This window comes from Dasypus novemcinctus, chromosome 6, assembly GCF_030445035.2.
Source record: "Dasypus novemcinctus isolate mDasNov1 chromosome 6, mDasNov1.1.hap2, whole genome shotgun sequence".
Taxonomy (NCBI): Eukaryota; Metazoa; Chordata; class Mammalia; order Cingulata; family Dasypodidae; genus Dasypus; species Dasypus novemcinctus.
Genome location: NC_080678.1, coordinates 10315092 through 10331159, shown reverse-complemented (window position 1 = coordinate 10331159; position 16068 = coordinate 10315092). Strand labels below are relative to the sequence as shown.

Here is a 16068-nt window from a genome sequence, read left to right as displayed (position 1 = left end):
TCACGGTGCATGTAGCTGAAGTGATGAATTCAGCCCCTCTTAATTTAAACTATGTTTGCTATGAGGTAATGGAGTATTTCAAGATGGGGCTGATTTTTTTTTTTCTGTTCAAAAATTATAGAAAGACGGTCAGGTGATGCATGGATGAGAGGGACAAAGCTCTTGCGGAGAAGAATTGATTTTCTTTTTCTGTTTTCAGTGGACCTTCTGGGGCTTTTGAAGTGGCGTTCTAACACCAACCTGTTGCAGCAGAACTTGAGGCAGTTGATGAAAGTTGATGGTGGCGAAGTGGTCAAGGTAACACGAAGCTCAGAGTGTTGGGTTTTTCTTTTATTCCCTCTATGGAAATTAACAGATGTAGGCCGGGCCTCTAAGGGTAGTGTAGGATTCTGGTTATAATCCCTGGGTCCGACACTTCCTTTAAGACACTGGGACTCCAGGATCTGGCTGAACTGGCACGGAAATGGGCCGTGGAATCAAGCCAGTCTTGCCCACTGGACCCTCTTCCAGCAGGTCTGGCTGTGGAATTGACAGGTTCAATAGCTCTTCCAGGCTGGCTTTCCCCAGCTGCAAAATGAAAATAATAACAGTGCCTTCTTCATGGTGTGGGTGGGAGGGTCAGGGAGAAGCGCTAGGCTGCTTCCTGCACGTGGTGGGTGCTCGGGGCGTGCTCTTCCTTACCATGACCATTTCACTGTCACCGTCATCGTCCTGGCTCCGTGCCAACCGAGGCCCCTTGTGGACGTCTGGAGCGGGCTGGTGGCCGCTCCCAGCTCAGGCTCCTCCGGGCCGCTTCCTGGCTTGGCGACCCGGGGCTCATGCCTCAGCCTCGTGCATGTGGGCTCTGGGTGGACATTAGTGGACAGATGTGAGGTTCTCACTCCTCCCCGCCTCTAGGGATGGCAGCCAGTCCTGGGTGATCTGAGATTACACTCAGATTTTGTATTTCTTTATTATGGTTCTGTTATTTCCTTCAGGGTTAAGGGCTTCTTGGCTCTCACTTACCATTTCATTTGTGCCAGTGACTTTGCCTTGTGAATAAGGAAATACGCGTTTTATTTTGCTCTGTTCCGGCCGGTGGCTGCTACGCTGGTCTCTGCCCCGTGGAATCTCCCCCACGTGGTCCCTGCCCTCTCGTCTGACCCTCGGCTGCCTCCGTTCTTAACCTTCGTGAGTGGTGCTTGTGGAGCAGGCTGTCTTATCTCTGTGAAAATAAATTACTTAAAATGGCCTTAATTAACCAGCAATGTGGTTAAGTTCAGAATAAATTAATTCAGTTGCACCACTTTCCTAAATTCATTGTATAAGCACTCAGACACATCCTCGATAATCTTAAAATTGTAATCATCTTTTTACATCCTTGTCTTCTGCCAACGGCTTGGACAATGTTAATTGCCTTGTAAACGTCTCTAGGTTCTATAAATTCCCTAATTCGGATGGAAGCTGGGTGAAAAAATGAACCTTCTTTTAAAGGCACATGGTTAGTGGAATTTTGTCCTCCTTCATTTTTACGTTCTCCTATTATATCCGGAATTAGTTGTATTTTTCTTGACCTGCTTGCTGTCATTATGAGGGAAAATCTAGAATCATCTTGGTTTGTGCTCTCTTCCATTTCCCTCTTCTAGTCTGTCATCCACTCCTGCTGTTCCTCCTGGAAATGGTTCCACTCCCTCCCTCCCCTTTCTGTGCACGCTGGTACCTTGCTCCGGCTGAGCACGCTTTCCCTCATTTGCCTGACTTTATTCTTTCCCTCGGCAGCACAATTTGCACACTTAGTCTGATTACGGACATGAGTTGATTTGTCTGAGGCTACGTTAATGGTGAGCCAGGAGTGGAAGGATTCCCAGTGATGCCATTTTTTTTTTGTTTTGTTATTTTAAAAGATTTATCTATTTTTTCCACCCCCACCCCGTTGTTTGTACTTGCTGTCTGCTCTCTGTGTCTGTTCCTAGAAGTGTGCTCTCTGTGTCTTCTTGTCTTATTTTTGGGAGGTACCGGGAACTGAACCTGGGACCTCCCATGTGGGAGGGAGGTGCCCAGTTGCTTGACCCACATCTGCTTCCTGCTTGTGTCTCTAGTTGTGTCTCCTTGTCACGTGAGCTTGCTGCACCAGCCCATTGTGTGTCAACTTGCTGTCTTGCTGCCTTCTTTAGGAGGCACTGGGAACTGAACCTGGGACCTCCCATGTGGGAGGCAGGCGGCCAATGGCTTGAACCACATCTGCCCCCTGATACCGTTTTTCAAGGCCCCTCTGCATATATATTCATAATTTGATTGATTGAGAAAGGCATTTCCATTCTTAATAAAAGACCTGGTTTCCCAATATGGTGAGAAAGGAGACTGGTGCTTTGGTTTTCCAGGGGTGACCCAGCCATCTCAGAACCCAGGCTGGGCCGAGGTTAGGGGCCTTCAGGATGTTGGGATCTTGCACCACCGCTGCGCTGAGGCCAAGTACTGGCTCCAGCTTTCTGTGGTTATGTTTCTGTGCTGCCGACCATGTTGTCTGTCTCAGTGGGACAGGTCGGGTTACTTCGGGGGCTACGTGAACCGTGGCAAGCCAGGGCTTGGCACCTGGTGAGCCTGTTGGCAGGGACATTCGGCTGTTAGCAGATGGCATCACGCTTTAACTGTTACAAAGATTTTACAATCTGAAAATGATGGAAAATAATACAAAAGTAATGAGGCGGTGCGGACGCAAATAATCCCTTGATTTGATTAATAAGCCTTTGATGCCCAGACCTGAGTGCCACTTCTTCTGGAGGCTTCACACCCTTGCAGATTGTCGGTGACATTTCCTGGGGTTGCATAGGTGGAGGGTGGCACGGTGGACTCCGAGGAGGGCTTCGTGTCTCTTGGGTCTCGGAGCTCTCCCGAAATTGAGGGTGCCCTCCCTCCCGAGGCTTGTTTCCCCAGGAGGGGGTGGGGGGCAGCCTGGTGCGCTCTGGCTCGGGAGCAGGTCTCCCTGCTCTGTCCTGCATTCTGAGGCTGGGAATCCTCCGTGAGGGCTGGAAGGCGCCTGGGCTGTTGTACCTCCCTGAGCGAGCGCCATAACCGGCTGTTTCTCAGCTGCTTCTCGGCTGCTCCTGCTGTGTGGCCACCCCACCTCTAGTTTTAAAAAATTATTACTAATAACATCTATAATAAGTGGCATATCATAAAATGCACGCTTGAAGTATATTGACAGAGTTGGGTAACCATCACCACTGTCTAATTTCAGAATCTAATTTCAGAACATTTTTATCATCCCAAATAGGAACTCCACCTCTCAGCCATCACTTCCACGTCTTCCTCCCCAGTCCCAGGCACACACCTGCCGCTTTCTGTCACTGTAGATTTTCTGGGCACACAATTAGAAACATATTGTGTCTGGAAACTTTCACTTGGCATCCTGTTTTCAGAGCTTATCCGTGTAGTGGTGTGTATCAGGACTTCCTTTTCATGACTAAGGAATATTGCACCTATTCTTGAACTCCTCCACCAAAACTGAACTTGTTACTTGTAGTATAGTGTTTTTCAGTTCATCTCACATTTCCTTTCTGGGAGGATGGGGGAAGGGAGGTATGATTTGTAGCCAACTACAAGTGTGACATGCGTTAGAAGTCACTTTCATTTTTTTCTTTCTTAATGAAATGCACAATGTTTTGTCATTCTGTGCTGTAATATTTCTTTGGTAAATTTTAGTGAACTATAAAGTACTTTCTAAATTAGTGTTGGATAAAGTAGGTATTTCCTGGTGCATGGCTGTGCACCCAAGTTTCAGAATGACATACATCTTCTATCCCTGGGCATTTGGGGAGATAGAATGTTCTTGATTATGCTCAGCTGGCATTTGCTGCTCCTTGGCTTCTGCTCACTCTCTAGTCAACCTTCTGAACTCAGAGCCACATAGAATGATCAGATCCAGTCTTCCCAGAGTTGCTGCTCAGCCCTTGTCTCCACACTGATGGAATTGGGGAAAGGGTTGGCACGGTCCCCATGTGTAGCAGTTTGATATGGTTATGAATAGATATTGGATTATGTTTGTAATCTGGTCTGTACCTGGGCATGATTAAGTTATGATTAGGGCTTTGACTGGGCCATGTCATTAGGGCATTTAGTCCACACCCACTAAGGGATGGGGGACTCACAGATAAAAGGCATGGCGGGAAGTGGACATGGCTCAACTGAGAGAGTGTCAGTCATACCATATGGAGGGTCCAGGGTTCAATCCCCAGGACCTCCTGACCCATGTGGTAAACTGGCCCATGTACAGTATTGCCGCGTGCAAGGAGTACTGTGCCATGCAGGGGCGCCCCCATGTAGGGGTGCCCCATGCGCAAGGTGTGCACCCCGCAAGGAGAGCCGCCCTGCATGAAAAAGCGCAGCCCACCCAGGAATGGCACCACACACACGGAGAGCTGATGCAGCAAGATGATGCAATGAAAAAGAGACACAGTTTCCCAGTGCTGCCAGATAATGCAAGTGGACACAGAAGAACACACAGTGAATCAGACACAGGGAGCAGATAACGGGGGGAAGGGGAGAGAAATAAATAAAATAAATCATTAAAAAAAAAAAAAGGGAAACAGACGTGGCTCAACTGATAAGAGTGTCTGTCTGCCATATGGAGGGTCGAGGGTTTGATACCCAGAGTCTCCTGACCCATGTGGTGCGCTGGCCCATGTTGCAATGCTGCTGCACACAAGGAGTGCTGTGCCACACAGGGACACCCCTGCGTAGGGGAGCCCCACGTGCAAGGAGTGAGCTCTGCAAGGAGAGCCACCCCGAGTGAAAAAAGGGCAGCCTGCCCAGGACTGGTGCTGCACACATGGAGAGCTGACACAGCAAGATGACTCAACAAAAAAGAGAGACATTTTCCCAGTGCTGCCGGATAATGCAAGTGGACGCAGAAGAACACGCAGCAAATGGACACAGAGAACAGACAATGGGAGGGAAGGGGAGAGAAATAAATAAAAATAAAAGTCTTAAAAAGGAAAAGGCATGGCAAAGGACAGAGTTGAGGGTTTTTGATGTTGGAGTTTTGATGTTGGAGTTTAATGCTGAAGCCTTAAGCTGGAGCCTGGGCAAGTCAGTACCCGAAGCAAGCCCCAGGAAGAGAGGAACCCAGGAAGCCTGAACCCTTGCAGCCATCTGCAGCCTTGCTCCAACACGTGAAAATAGACTTTGGGGAGGGAAGCAACTTATGCTTTATGGTCTGGTAACTGTAAGCTCCTACCCCAAATAAATACCCTTTATAGAACCAACCCATTTCTGGTATTCTGCGTCAGCGCCCCTCTGGCTGACTAGTATGCCGTGTGAGTGGGGAATCCTTCTCACTGCTGCCACTCCCCTGCCTGCCTCGGGCTGCCGTTTCTTTGCTCTGAATCCAGTCAGGCATCCTCGCTCTTTGTCTCATGGACTAATGGCTTAGAAAATCCCTCAAGTCGAAAGCTCATGGGTAAAAGGTGGGTATTTGGGGTATTGTCAAATAGGGTCATTTTTCTAATGGGGGAAACGGGTGAGTTGACTGGTCTCTCGTGTCTCCGCAGTTCCTTCAGGACACGTTGGATGCCCTCTTCAACATCATGATGGAGAACTCGGAGAGCGAGACTTTCGATACGCTGGTGTTTGATGCTCTGGTACGAGCCTTCGCCCCTCCTGTGCTCTGATAGTAAGATGCTCTCTCCTGCTGCAGCCTTTGGCGCCGCAGTGGGGCTCCATTGCCGTAACTTTGAAAGCATTCTCAGTGGTAAATCCAGTCAAAGTCGATGAATCGAGAGGTGAAATGTTTGCTTTAAGGTCAAGCCTCTGGTTAGGCAAACGTAATTTCTATGGTAAGAGGAGGTAGCCAGCTGACCAGTTTGTGCCTGAAAATGTCATTCTGCTTATTCACACGGTGGTGCAACTGATGCACATGAAGGCTCCAAAATAGTTGACATTATGTCGCTAATGAAAATACTGATTACCTTGACAGGTATTTATCATTGGCCTCATTGCTGATAGGAAATTTCAGCATTTTAATCCTGTTTTGGAAACTTACATCAAGAAACACTTCAGTGCGACGCTAGCTTACACGTAAGTTCCTTTTTGTTGTTTTAAAACCAATGCTTTTTCCTTTGTCTTAATGTTTGCTTTTGAGTCTTTTTCATAGGGTTCTGCTCATGACTGTGTATTTTTCCCCTCATAACTCTGAATTTATGGGTTTCCAGGTAAAATTTTTATTTTTGTTTCCATCTCCACAGTCGTCAAGCTCTTGTTGAAAGAGATACGCGATAAATTATCAGAACATCTTGGAACAAATTCTTGTTCTCCTCCACACTTTCCATTATCTTTGAAATGTTTCGCTTATGGGTGATGAAACTGATGTGCGCATGCCAAGAACCTGCCCACCGCAGGTCCGCGACGAGCCGTTGTTGAGGGACGAGATGGACGTGTGCCTCTTTCCGGGTGCTCGGCTGTTTAGTGTGAATGAAAGTCAGCTTTGCACTTTGCGATACATCTCCTTGCCCTTTAAAGAGTGGCTGCCTTGTCGTGTCACAGGCTTCGCTATAATGAGCGGGGATTCTTTCTGCCCCGCCCCCCACAGCTGCTCTCGACCTGTCTCGACCCTAGCCCAGACACACCCCACGGCTCTAGTAAAACCCGTGAGAGGGGTACGTGACGGCCGGAGCAGAGGGGCCTCACATCTGCATCCCAAGAGCACGGTCCTGGAGCCAGCCTCTTGGGTTTGAATGACAGCTCTGCCACTTAAAAGCTCTGTGATCTTGAGCATGTTTCTTAACCCCTCTGGGCTTCAGCTTTCTTGTCTGTAGAAAGGGCATAATCATAGGGTTATATGAGAATGGAAACGACTTATTCCATGGAAAGTGCATGCAGTAATCCCTGGCACTTAGCACTGTGTAATTGTTAGCTTTCATTACTATTCTAATTATTAATGATGATATACTTTCTCTCACTGTGGGATTTGACAGGTATTCAAGCTTCTTGTGCGAGTTACAGTAGAAAAGAAATATTTAAATAATTTCCTAAGGCCGACCCACTTATAATCATTAGAAATGTTTCTTCAGTGTTGATAAATTGAGCACCATCTGTGCCTAGCAGCCTTAGATTAAAACCTGTTTTCCCGCCTGCGTGTAGCCATGAACTCGAGGTCGGAGGATCTGGCTGTCAGCTGAGCTCCTGGTGTAATCCATTCCTGGTTCTTGGGTGTCCGCCTTAGTGCATATTTATTTCAAGGCAGTGGGTGGAGCCCCTAGAAGACAGAGAGTGTAAAATCCTGAAGCTCGCAGGACAAGTTGTGGCAAGCACTTTGTGCTTCATTGCCAGTAAACGTCTATCCACACCATTCTCCTCACCCAAGCCAATAGTGGAAAAGCCCAGCTGACTGAGGGCAGATCAAGCAGTGCAGTTTCTCTCTAGCAACCAAAATAGAACCCATTCAGTGTTAGGAAACGGACTTGGAGCCTGCTGCTCATGGAAAACCATTTCTGTATATGTTCACTTGCAAAACTCTGCTGCTTTGTTGAAACGTGGCCAAAGCTCTTCTCAAATTAGATACTGTACTTGAATTTCAGGAAATTAGGACAATTAATAGGCTTATCACGCTGCAATCCAAATCCCTGTGCTGGCATTAGCCTTAGCATGCCACTTGGGGAAAGAGTGCCTGCATTTATTCTCCTAGGTGGTAAAATGAGAAAGTTTTTTTTGTTTGTTTTTGGCAAGTTACTCAATGGGAAAAATAAAAATACCATGTCATCCTTAAGCTATGATGGGACCTGGGTGAGAATCAGCATCCTCTCATTTAGTCTCTGAGATTTACTGAAAAGGAGCATTTTACTTTGGAAAATATGTATCTTTAGCTTTTTTTGATAAACCAGTAACCTTAAGTGGTCTCAAACAACCTGGATCTGAAGGATATTCATACTCAGGTCACGGCAGGTGGTCTCTGTGTTGGCCACATGGTCACAGTGTCGTTTGGGCCCCTTGGAATCCTGCTACTGAGTCTTGTCACCGCGGGCCTCCCTCCTTCTCCCCCAGGTGTGGAGACGCTAGAAAGCCTCGGCAGGCAGGGGTTTACATGACACTCTTGTCCAGGTCGTCTTTTGAACTCCTTCTCTAATTGCCAGTTATTTGGATCTTTATTTAGCCTTTGTTCACAAAGAACTTCAAGAGAAGAAATTAAAGTTGATTACAGGCAGTGGGCAAGACTTTTGTCCCCCCGGCTCCTGTAGGTAGCTCCCCTGCCTGAGCTCTGGACGTCAGAGCTCCCTGGACCTGACCAGGGAAGGTCCGAGCCAGAAGGGAGGGAGGCATCTGCTTTGGTGGTGGCTGTGCTGGAAAACTAGCAAGACTGGACTCCTTCTGCTCATACTTCTCTCTTTTTTTTTTTTTTGAAGTCCCAGGGCCAGGGATTAAAACTGGGACCTTGTGTGTGGGAAGCCAGTGCTCAACCACTGACCCACATCACCTCTCCCAAATTGGTTTTTTCATTTGTTTGCTTGTTGTTGTTTTTTTTGTTTTTTTAGGAGGCACTGGGAACCAAACCTGAGACCTCCCGTGTGCGAAGCAGGTGCTCAACCGCTTGAGTCACAGCCGCTCCCTCATTTCCTTTTTTTTTTAAAGATTTATTTTATTTCTCTCCCTTACCCAACCCCCCGCCCCAGTTGTCTGTTCTTTGTGTCCATTTGCTGCATGATCTTCTTTTTGTCCACTTCTGTCATTGTCAGCGGGACAGGAATCTGTGTTTCTTTATTTTTCTTTTGTGTCATCTTGCTGTGTCAACTCTCCGTGTGTGTGGCGCCATTCCTGGGCAGGTTGCACCTTTTTTTGTGCTGGGTGCCTCTCCTTATGGGGCGCACTCCTTGCGTGTGGGGCTCCCCTACACGGGACACCCCTACATGACACGGCACTTCTTGCACGCATCAGCACTGTGCATGGGCCAGCTCCACATGGGTCAAGGAGGGCTGGGGTTTGAACCGCGGACCTCACATGTGGTAGACGGACGCCCTATCCACTGGGCCAAGTCTGCTTCCCTCGTTTACTTTTTGATGCCCCGATTGGTCGGCCACCCTCTAGCTAGTGCCAAGGAGTTTGATCTTTATGTGGTCACATGATGACCTGACTTAGGTGGATGCTGTTTTTTTTTTTGGCTTTCAGATTTATCTTCTGGTTCTGTGACATTCTCTTTGCAAAACGTTCCTTCCTTTTATCCTTTTCTTTGGTTTATTTGTTGGAAGACCTCTCAAAGCCTGTTTTTTAGTTGGGGTGTTAATAGGTGCAATGAAAATAAAAAAGCGTTGGGTCCAGAAATTTTGGTAAATAGTTAAGCCGAGTGAACCAGGCTCTCTGCCGGGATTTTAGATGCTTGGATGGGCATGGAGAACCGTCAGGAGACACAGGTGATGACCTGCATTTCTCACATTTGCTTGCTAGCAGGCGGCCTCGCAGGGCTGGCATCCTCCGAGCACGTGGGGCGCCCCTCTCGTCCTGCCAGGCCATGTGACTCGTTTTTTGTAACCTAACCGATATTAAAAACGACTCTGGTGTGCATTCCTGTCTTGAGAGTCATCATAATTTTGGACATTGGAACCTTTGGGGTAAACTGGATGAAGGGTACCTGGGATTTCCCAGTGTACTATTTTTTTGCAGCTTCCTTAGAATCTTTAATTATCTGAAATTAAAATTTTTTGTAAAAAGGGAAAAAATAAATCTTATATATTATATAATAGCCTCTCAGTCCCCAAACAGCTTATTTTGGATCATTTTTCAATAAAATCATGATTCTTAGGCCTGTTCCCAGGTCATTTTCCCTGTTCACGGTATGATTGCTCATGTCGTATTACAGCAGCCTCTTTCGCAGTCTGGCCCCTGCTGGCTCATGACCTACCGTAGTAGGTTACTTTCATGAATGTCACCAAAATTTAAAAGCCTCAGTGAGTTCTGGTTGAATGCATAAAAAATTGGCTCCTCGAGAAGTTTGGTTAAATGAATATTCTCATTGGTGATTGTTCTGCTGTTTGCGTGCATGCTGCTAATTTTTGGAGAGGTACGGTGCAGCCCCAAACTCTAAAAACTGAAACTTACTGAGGTTTATTTAGTTTTCTATTCTGATTTAGAAGGCATTGCTCTAGGGCCATCCTTCAGAAAAAGGATTATTATTTTCTGGGCCAGTAGTGGTAGAAAGTGTAGAAGTCTGGGCAGAATTAAAAATGGATTAAAGGGAAGCGGATGTGACTCAAGAAGTTGGGTACCTGCCTACTACACGTGAGGTCCTGGGTTCAGTTCCTGATGCCTCCTAAAGAAGATGAGGTGATGTGATGGGCTGGTACTCTGACTTGACCAACAAGATAATGCAGTGAGATGCCAAACGAGGAGGCACAGGAGAGCCATAATAAGCAAGGAGTGGGTGTGGCTCAAGCGATTGGGAGCCTCCTTCCCACATGGGAGGTCCCGGGTTCAATTCCTGGTGCCTCCTAAAAAGAAGACATGGAGACACAGCAGATAGAGACCACAACAAGGGGGTAGGAGAAATAAATAAATGAAATAAATTTTTGTTTTAAAAAAGGGTTATTCTTACATTTGAAAATGCAACTGCTCGTTGTGAAAAAAAATTGAATGTTACCAAAGTGTGTGTTGAAGAAAATCAAAATTTGCTTAAATAATCCTATAGAGTGGAGAATGATCACTATTGACAGTTGTAAGCCTCTAGATTTATTTTCTATGTTTGTATTAACATTAGTATTATTACTTGTTATTTCTGCCTTTTTACAGGTTTGAAAACCTTTACATTGAGAAATAATTTATATGCAGTAACATTCTTGGATCTTATTAGGCCTTCAGTTTGATGAGTTTGAACAGTATTGTACCCCATGTAATTTCTGCCCAAGATAAAATGCCAAATATTGCCCCCTCCCTCAGCAAGTCTCCTCAGGCCCCTTCTGAGTTGCAGAAGCAACCGCTTTTTTATTTTTATTATTCAAGATTTGTTTTGCCTGTTATTGAACTTCACATCAATGGCATCACGTGGTCTTTTGTGTCTGGCTCTTTCCTTCAGCATCATGCTTTGGAGATTCATCTGTGTCATGTGCGCCATTATTTTATTTTTTTCTTTTTTCTTGCTGAGTAGTACATCTTCCATTGTATGAACAGACCACAAATTTGTTTGGCTATTCTTCTGTTGATGGATATTCAAGGTGCTTCAAAGTTTTCACCGCTATGAATAAGTTCGTGGTAGCTCTTCTCCTGCATGTCTTTTTGTGGATGTGCGTTTTCATTTTTCTTAAATAAGCTTTTACCCTGGACCAACGGGTAAAAGCATGGTTCACTGTATTAATGAATTGCCAAACAGGTCTCCAAAATGGCTGGACTGTTTTACATTCCCACCAGCCATTGCTGTGTCTTCTAGGCTGGCCACATCCTAATCAACATCTGGTCTGGCCAGATTTTTTTTGTTTTTAGCTATTGTAATGGGGACAGAGTGTTCTTTCTTTGTGATTTTAATTTGCAATTACGTGATGACTAATGATATTGGGCACCTATTTATTTACTTGCCATTTGTAGACTGTTCAAATTGCTTTTCTGTTTTTTAAAATCGTATTTGCCTTTTTATTGTTATTTGTAAGGTCTATAGATCTGGCAACTAATTTGTCAAACATCCATTTTGAATATTTTCTCCCAGCCTGTGGTTTGCTTATTCCTTTTGCTTATGTCCTTGGACGAGCAGAAATTTTAAATTTTGTTGAAACCTTATCATTTAAAAAAATACTTATTCATTTTTCTTTCCTGGTTAAAAAATCTATTTCTACACTGAATGATAACCTGTGCTAATATGACAGCCACCAGCCACATATGGCTATTTAAATGTAAATTTACAATCAGGTGGAATTAAACATTCAGGTCCTCAGTTGTGGTAGCTCCTTGTCAAGTGCTCATTTGTCGTGTGTGGCTGGCGGCTGCGCCATTGGAAACCTGGCTGTCCGTGCGTCCCCTCACTGCAGAGCTTTCTCTTGGGTACTGTTGTTCTGGTAGCTTGTGCTTTTGTGTTTAAGTCCCAATAATGCAGAAAATGCATTTGATAGAATTCAGCATCCATTTATGATAGGAATTCTCCATAAACTGGAGATAGAGAAGGACTTCTTCAAACTGATAAAGCAAATTTAAGATAAGCAAATTTATCGCTTTCGTGATTTATACTGAGTTTTATACAAAGTTTTCCCCCTAAATTCAGGAGCAAGGCAAAGGTCATCTGTTCATTGTTGGACTGGAAGTAGGGCAAGAAAGCAAGAAAATGTAAATAAAGATTTAAAAACTGGAAAGAAAGAAGTAAACCTCTTTAGTTGTACACGATGTGGTTGGCTACAAAGGAAACCCTAAGGAATCGACAAAAAGTAATAATAATTAGCAGAAGCACTATGTGAACTGAGGAACCTTGAGCTACAAAGTCTATATAGTAAAGTCAATTTTATGTTTGACAAAGAATTGGAAGATCAAATTAAAAATGCTATTTATCATACTGTCAAAAATGTAACAGTGAGTGGATGTGGCTCAAGTGGTTGAGCGCCTGCTTTTCTCATGGGAGGTCCCAGGTTTGGCCCCTGGTAGCTCCTAAAAACAAACAAACAAACAACAAGCAAACAAATGGAAAAACCAACCCAGGGGAGCCAGTTTGGCTCAGCGTTTGAGCACCAGCTTCCCACATAGTGAGGTCTGGGGTTTGATCCCAAGCCATGGTACCGTAAAAATAAAAGGTATATATCTATTATATATATAAATATATAAACTAAAAACCAGGAATACATTTTATATGGAAGACTACTGTAAGGCTTCTATGCTGAAAAGTGGAAAATGTTGCTAAGAGAAATTAAACTGGAAGGACCTAATTGGAGAGATAGTCAGTGTTTTTGGGTCCGGAGAAAAAAATTGTTGCTAACATGTCAGTTTTCCCCAAATTGAGCTATAGTTTCAACACAGTGCTAATCAAAAGTGATCAGGCTGTTTGCGAAAAAATGGACTAGCCAATTTGAAACTTTAAATGGAAATGCAAAGTGTTTAGAATATCCAAAATAATTTTTCAGAAGAAAAACATGACTTCAAGACTTACTATAAGTCTGTAGTAATAGTGTAGAATTGGTATAAGGACAGAAAAATAGATCAGGGAAAAGAATAGAGAATACAGGGTAAACCCACACATACACCTGCTATAACTGCCATTTTTTGTTAACAGCATAATTGGCCATTTTTCCTTGTTAGTTCTGGCGGAGCCATGTCCCCCTCCTCCCTCTCTCTCTCCCTCCCTCCCTTCCTTCCTTCCTTCTTTCGTTCCTTCCCTTTCTTTTCTTTCTTCCCTTTCTTTCTTTTCTTTCCCTCTTTCTTTCAAGCAGTTTTACTGAGATAAATTCACATATCATGCAATCCATCCGTGTGTACAATCAGTGGCTTTTGGTATTATCACAGAGTTGTGCATTCATCACCACAATCACTTTTAGAACATTTTCATTACTCCATAAAGAAAAACCCTGTATTCCTTAGCAGTTACCTCTCAATCCCTCTATTCTTCCCCAGCCCTACATCACCAATAATCTAATTCCATCTCTACAAATTTATTTATATTTGTCTTTTATATAAATGAAATCATACAATATGTAGTACTTTGTGTCTCGTTTCTTTCACTTAGCATAATGTTTTGTTTAATTATTGTAATTTTTTCGTTAATTTGGTAAGTTGTAGGTTTACAAAAGAGCCCTATAAAAATACAATATTCTAATATTCTCCTCCATTGTTAACACTTTGCATTAGTGTGGTTTCTTTATAAATTGATGAAAGAATATTAAAATATTACTGTTAACTGTAGTCCATAGTTTATATTAGGTATATTTTCCCCATGTACTGCACTATTTTTAACACCTTGTAGTAGTATTATACATTTGTTATAATTACAATTCATGAAGTAATGAAAACATTTCTTTAACACCTGTTTACTATTCTAGCATATGGATTTATCATAATATATTTAACCATCCCCAAGTGATGGATATTTGCATTGTTTATGTATTTTCACTATCTTAGACAATGCTACTATAAACATCATTGAATATATCTGTAATTGTGCCTGTGGAATATATTTCTAGAAGTGGAATTGCCCATGTCAAGGGTTTGGCATCTTTCCACTTAAGAGTTCCAGTTTACCCTGCGAAGAGTGCCGCACTCCTGTGTCCTGTGTTCCTGCTTCCCCATGTCGTGCCTATCACGTTTCCAGTCTTTGCAATTTATTCCAGTGTACTAGACAAACATTTCTTGTTATTTTAATTTGCATGTATTTATTTATTAACGAACTTGATTGTTTTTTGTATGTTGTTTTTCATATGTTTTGAGCCTATTTCTGTTTCCTTGTTCTGTGATGTGCTAGATATGGCCTCTTGAGTTTTTTTTAATTGACTATCTGACAATTTTCATAAATCTATCATTATTTGAATTTTTTGGTAATTTGAATTCCATAAAAATAGAAGTTTGCTTCTACTTTTTAAATCCCTTTTACACATGAATTTTTAAATTACTCATGAACTAAGCACTTAAATGATGGATTGCAATCAGTCTGCCACTACCTAATTCTTTTGTATAACTGTTCATAAATCAGATTGAAAATTTAAAAATAATCCTGACCAATTTGGGAGTATTATAAATTGTATAATCTTTCATCATTATGAAAAAGGTTTTAAGTATTTGCATGTTGGGCAGATAAAAGGCTTCTAAGAAAACTATGGTCATTATGATTTTAAAATTAAACTTTTTTGGGAAATTCTCTTATCAGGAAATGAAAAAAATATTTTAAATTCTTTTCACGTACCTACTTATGTTATTCTCATATATTGTTTTTACTGTTATGTAAGATTCTAAGAAAATTCCTTAAAATTATAAGAATGTGTCCTATTTGAAAAATTATGTTTTTACAATTTTATTTGCTTGCAGTTTAAGAACTCTAGTTGTTTTAGAAGTGAATTAAAATGGGTAGAGGTGGTTGAGATGATTTCCAGTAACAAATATTGTTTCATATAATGCCTTTTTTATTGTGCTAAAATACAGCTGACATAATATTTACCATTTAACCATTTTAAAGTGTGCATTCAGTGGCATTTAGTACTTTCACAATGTTGTGACAGCCATCCCCATCATCTGTTTCCATAACAGTGATGGTGTAATGTCATTTTGAAAAGATCTTTTGTGGTTCTTTGGGGCTGTATTGGAAATCCCTGGAGTATAATACTGTTATCTAACATTGGGGCAGCTGGTTGCCTATCTGCCTCGGTTTCCTAATCTGTAAAATAGGGATAACACTACCTGTTATTAGGAGGATTAAGTTAACGTATTAAGTTAATACATTAAGCATGCTCAGAAAACATCAAAGACTTGGGAAGTGCTAGTCAATGCTGAGACCTTGGTCCCATGAGAGTATATTTTTTAAGGGTTGCTTTTTCTGGTTAGGAAACCTCTCACAAATATGCACATACTGATATGTTTAAAGCAAAATAAAAATAGCCCAGTTAGGTGTTCCTGTACCCGTTAAGAAATCAGAGTGTATGTTTCTGAATTTATTATTCTGTGTTTCCATTACCAATAGGAAACTGACGAAAGTGTTAAGGAACTACATGGACAATGCTGAGAAGCCGGGCATCAACGAGCAGCTGTACAAAGCCATGAAAGCCTTAGAATACATCTTCAAGTTCATCGTGCGCTCCCGGGTCCTGTTCAACCAGTAGGTATCGCCCTGCTGGCTCTCGAGAGGACTTCTAGGAAATGCTTTATTCTCCCTTTGCCCTCCCTTCAGCTTCCCTTTCCCTCTCCCTTTTCCTCCTCCTTCTTTCCCTGGCTTCCTGGCAGGACCGAGCAGCAGTAGGTAAGAGGGCTCCAGTGCCATGGGCCACCCTGACCCCCGCCACTTCCTGGGCAGTTAGACATTGGCTCGTGATGTGGCTGTGCCCGGGACTGACACGCCTGCGTCTGCAGAACACCGTGCGGGCTCCTGAACATGCTCCCGGTGCTTCTGGAGCAGCGCAGGTGGCTCCCGCGGGCTCCCAAGTTCTTTTCAGTACCTCT

The 16068-nt window shown here is 43.3% G+C and overlaps 1 protein-coding gene across 2 annotated transcripts in view; it reads left to right on the top strand.

Annotated features, from left to right (window-relative positions):
• Positions 1 to 16068, top strand: part of DOCK1 (dedicator of cytokinesis 1) — a 522200-nt gene that overhangs the window by 104593 nt on the left and 401539 nt on the right. For both annotated transcript variants that reach the window (XM_058298144.1, XM_058298143.1), the window contains exons 19-22: positions 200 to 297; positions 5529 to 5618; positions 5954 to 6054; positions 15593 to 15727. In XM_058298144.1, coding sequence (XP_058154127.1) covers positions 200 to 297; positions 5529 to 5618; positions 5954 to 6054; positions 15593 to 15727 — 424 coding nt within the window. The remainder of the gene's footprint in view (positions 1 to 199; positions 298 to 5528; positions 5619 to 5953; positions 6055 to 15592; positions 15728 to 16068) is intronic.